The following is a 4,668-nucleotide window of genomic DNA, read 5'->3' as shown; positions in this document are numbered from 1 at the left end:
ATCGCCCTAACGAATAAAATCCCATTAATGATTATATTGCTCAAACAATGTTTATATTCGTATTTGAATATTCTCAGTGCATTTTATTTTTGTGGATGTTTAATATTTTTTTCTTGATGCAACATGCGTGCTAATTTAAATTTGTTATCATTAAAACCAAACACGCAATGAAAATTGGTACTCTGCTTTTTTGAGAATTAAGTATATTAGACAACTTCGAGGCACACTGAATTTTCCTGCAGTTATATCTACAAAATTGTCCTGATAAAACTGAAAATTAATATAACAAACCATCAATTTAAAATTTTATTTAACTAATAAAAGCTAGCATAACAAATAAAAGCGCTGACCCCAAAAATCAACATAGATTGGAGCAAACATATTTTGGATATGAAAGCAAACATATTCGTGTTATCTATTTAATACAATGCGTGCTTGATACATTTCAGACTTGGCTCATGTTTGAGGATCATATTTTTCCACATATTCGTTAAAAACTTCGTCAACATGCAAAACGGACACAGAACAACTTTAAAGCTCCACCGCTGACGCAAAAGTTGTCGGAAATTGATTCACAATATGTCGTAATGTCACTGTATTGAAAAATGAATCTGAATATAAGGGCGGAAAACTTAACAGATATCATACTGGGCCCGAATTCAATGGGATCAACATGGCATCGCGGCAACTACTACAAGATCAATCAAAATCATTTCGCCATCATTTCCTAATGGACGCTATGTTTTGTCCGGGCAATTTAATGACTTTGTTTATCGTGTTGTGGCTCTCCCCTGATTTCTTCGCTACCGCTGGAAAGGTCTCCACCATGTTGGGCACGTTGCTATGGCGACCAGCGTGCGCATCCTTCCCTGAGGCGGCAACGCCTTCCGGACCCTTGCGGAACGAGGGCCGCTCATCGTCCTCGTCCTCCGCCCCGCCTTCGAAGGATCCTTCGCTCTTGCTGTCCTGCCTCTCGAACCGCAGGTTCACATCGGTCACTCTGTGGCCTTCTGGAATCACAAGACTCAATTTCACTATCGCCGGTGCGGCGGAGGATGCAACCACCAGCATCAGACAGCAGAGAAGCAATACATTCCAGGATAGACTCATGACTCCCTAGCAACAGAATCGGAAATTACGTCTTTAAATTATGCTAAGATGTGTTTATCTTCGTTTTGCGTCACAGTGCTTTTATACTCGCGGCATATAAACTGAATGCCACGGACCGTCTCCAATAGGCAATAAATCGTAATGAACACAGGAATCTAGACGCAAAGAAGGAAATATTCTTTTCCCTAATCGGAAGGTGACTTAATGCCTGCTAGTCGCGTCATTGTGAGAGTATTTCAACTTCCTCCAAGCCCCACCGCAATGAGATATATTTCTTCTTCCTGTTGGAACTTCCTCTGTTTCCTGTTTTCGAACACGAATTAAAAAGGTCAACCATTTTATTCTTCTTTTGTAATCTCAATCTAATTAGGGCGGACTCATTACAATGACCTAGTTGTGTATCTTTAATTGCTCGTAGTTACTGCGATGGAATTTGGAATGAAAGCAACGAAATGAAATATGTCTTCATTCATTTGTCTCTATTTTAAGGGAATGACACAAAATTACAAATATCCTTTGAGACTATATTTTATTGTGTACTGAGAATTATTTTATTTATTGTTCTTATTATTATTATTCATTTAACTGTTTTCATGTTTCATATACTTAAGTAATTAATGCAAAGGCAGAAATCAATACTTCAGTCTGAGTCCATGTTTGTATATAATGAGAAAGGCTATTTAAATTCACTTTCTTTTATATGAGCTTTAGCTGTTTCTACATTTTTCACTACATCTATATACACACATTTACAATATACATAACATGGCAGTTAATAACTGTAAATCACAAAATTTGTCTATAATTACTTAGGAACAGAGATAAATATGCCATTAGTTTCTCAGGAGAAAATAAATATTTTGAACTCTGAAATGGAGCATATTTTTCAAATGCATTACTTAAGATGGGACATAGTCCATACTTTTCAATAAAAGTGTAACTTTGACATATATCATCCAATCTTTCACTACGCTGATTAACAAAGCATGATTCCCTTTTAGTTGTACTCATGAGAAACATAGCCGTGTTACTGGAAAATAGCAAATAATTACTTCAAGTTAAATGGATATTTTCGTTGTTTGCCAAAGGGTTTCTGAAGCAGAGAATCTATTTACACATTTTCAAGAATGATGTCTGTGAAATTTTCATTACATACGGCATTTATGAGTGTCACGCTCTTGCCAAAATCAGATTACTTTAACAGAAAACGTTTAAAAAAGACCTCCCGGATGAAAGTATTCCTGTGGCCAGTTGAAATGTAGACGTGGTTCAAAAACAAAATCTGAAACGTCGCCAATTATGGCAGTAAATACCATCTAATGAGAAAAATATCGGGAATAAGTAACAAAAATATAGTTCTCGTGAACTGAATGAATTGCATTCAATTGCTTCCTTTTGAATTCAAGAATATTTAGCTACAATCGACGCCTTGTCAAATTCTTTTTGCTATATCCCTCAATTTATATAACACCCACCAGCCAAGAGTGAAATTTGGCTCGGACCATATTCTTCGCATTAAACATTTCCAAGTTAAAATATTTGCAAAACATCACGTTGATTACAAGGACAAAGGCCATTGCTAATTCACGGCCTCACGCAAGGACCCCCTCTAAACACAATCACAGTTTCGAAATCCATCACCAATGATATCCTTAAATTAGAATCTGTGAAAATATGAGTGTATACTCGTATTTTCACAGTATTTACCCGCGTTTACGGGCACACTAACGTCTCCATCGTTAGTATAAAGCCTTGGAGGAAAAAGAGAATTCAGGGTGGTGCGTACGTTATTAAAAAGCCACAGTTTCCGACACCTCTCCAGACACCGAGTCGAGGTTGTTCGGATCCGTTTTCGTGCCGCAGAAGTAAATCGGGGGAGGGACGTCAGGAGGGTTGGGAGGCAGGGACTCCTTCTGGATGATTACCGTGGCGATAGGGCTTTCGGTCGCCGATTCGAAGAACATCTCAATGCGGCCCTCCATGTCCGGGACCGATTCCTCCTTGCCCGCTGATCGCCGCCGCCTCACCATATCGTCCAAGTAGTAGTCCTCAGCCACCTCACGCGACGCCGACTCGCCATGGTCGGTATCTTCATCCGAATATTCGGCGGACTCCTCAGCCGAGTATTCGCTTGAAGCTCCCTCGGAGTCATCGCCTCCCTCCTCGCGTATCTGCGCCTCGATCTCCTTCCTCCTCTTCTCCAACTCCTCGGCGAGCTTCATGACCCTCGCGTAGACGGCATCCTCGCTCACCACAGGGGGGGCAACTTCGACCCTGGCGGCCCGCGTGCCTCTCGATGGCGTCTCCGCATCCGCGTCGAACTCCACAGTGCCGATGTTATTCCAGTCAAGTTCGTCTGCATCGTCCACCTTCTCCCACGCGTCTTGCTCCAGGAGCCACGACAGGTTACTCTCGGGCGCCTCAGCGTCCTGCCTCTTCAGCCGGTTGTTGTCCGGCGACGGTTGCGAGACGCCATCCTCCTCGACGTCTTCGCCGACGTTCGCCGAGCCGCTTTCCCCAGACGACCCATCCGGCCCCCCGTTCACTCGATCCCCCAGCCCGTGACTCGCGATGAAGGCATCCACGTCCAAGACGTCTGTTTCGGGAGTCTCATCTAGGGAGTTTGTGGACTGAGGCGCCGATTCGGACGATCTCCTCAACCTGTACGGCGGCTGGGGGTTTAGACTCCCGCTCCCAATCTTGGGAATGGTGGCGGCAAACGATGGGAAAAAGCCAAAATTAGTTGGACCGCTTTGTACGCCGCTGGGATAGCGTCTTCCCGAATATGTCCGGGAGTGGCAGACAACCGCCGCCAGTATTACCAGAGCGGATGCCCGAATGAATGAATTAGCCATGTCTCTGTGGGCGAGTGCGTTCCTCGGACGGAGATTGCAAACTCAAGCGACGGCGGTACGGCGTGACTGAATCGCTTTCTCGGCCTCACGGTAGTCAAGTAAGAAAGATGAGCTGCACCCGTGATGATATTTCGTCAGCGCATTGACGTTCATAGCATTATTTTTTCCTCTCAGCCTTAACCTCGTAGCTCGGTTTCCTTCCTTCCTATGCCCGCATCCTGACCGCAGCCATTTTTGCCCCTAAAAGTGAAAAAAGTTCCCAAAGAGAATGAAGTAGTGGAGAAGGGTATGTTACCATTCATCTTCTGTCTCACCAATGTTTAGACTATTTTCAATCAATACCATGTTATATTCCAGCGTTATATATTCCCTTCTATCAAGTTACTCGTAGAAACACGATTGAACGCGTCATTAATAATCATTCAAAAGGAGAATGGTATCACATATCAATAATAATTCCATTATTTTCCCTTTAGCAAGTACAATTTCTTGAAATAGTTTATCCGTATAATAATCATTTCAGCTATAAATTCAATTCTTTTAATTAATTAGTACTCATATTTTTTTATGTATTGCCTTTACCGATTTATATGAAAACCATAAAAATTTAATAATTATTTTAATATTTCGGAATTAGGTTATGTAATTCAACTTAAATGGATGTCATAACGGTTTCTTTGGTTATTTGATTTGACTTTCCTTA

The 4,668-nt window shown here is 41.9% G+C and overlaps 1 protein-coding gene across 1 annotated transcript; it reads right to left on the bottom strand.

Moving 5' to 3' along the window:
- Positions 1-249: 249 nt before the first annotated feature.
- On the bottom strand, positions 250-4,036 carry LOC139698057 (uncharacterized). Its single transcript, XM_071596923.1, has 2 exons — positions 3,036-4,036; positions 250-1,010 (listed from the first exon to the last, which is right to left on the bottom strand). The coding sequence occupies exons 1-2, from the start codon at positions 3,963-3,965 to the stop codon at positions 996-998; spliced, it is 945 nt and encodes a 314-aa protein (XP_071453024.1). The 5' UTR covers positions 3,966-4,036; the 3' UTR covers positions 250-995.
- Positions 4,037-4,668: the final 632 nt, after the last annotated feature.

This window comes from Hetaerina americana, unplaced genomic scaffold, assembly GCF_022747635.1.
Source record: "Hetaerina americana unplaced genomic scaffold, ioHetAmer1.1.p SCAF_8, whole genome shotgun sequence".
NCBI classification, from domain to species: Eukaryota; Metazoa; Arthropoda; class Insecta; order Odonata; family Calopterygidae; genus Hetaerina; species Hetaerina americana.
This window is presented reverse-complemented; position numbering and strand designations above follow the sequence as displayed.

Bases quoted from the DNA above. Each gene is read 5' to 3' on its own strand.
- LOC139698057 (XM_071596923.1), bottom strand. From the start codon at position 3,965: ATGGCTAATTCATTCATTCGGGCATCCGCTCTGGTAATACTGGCGGCG.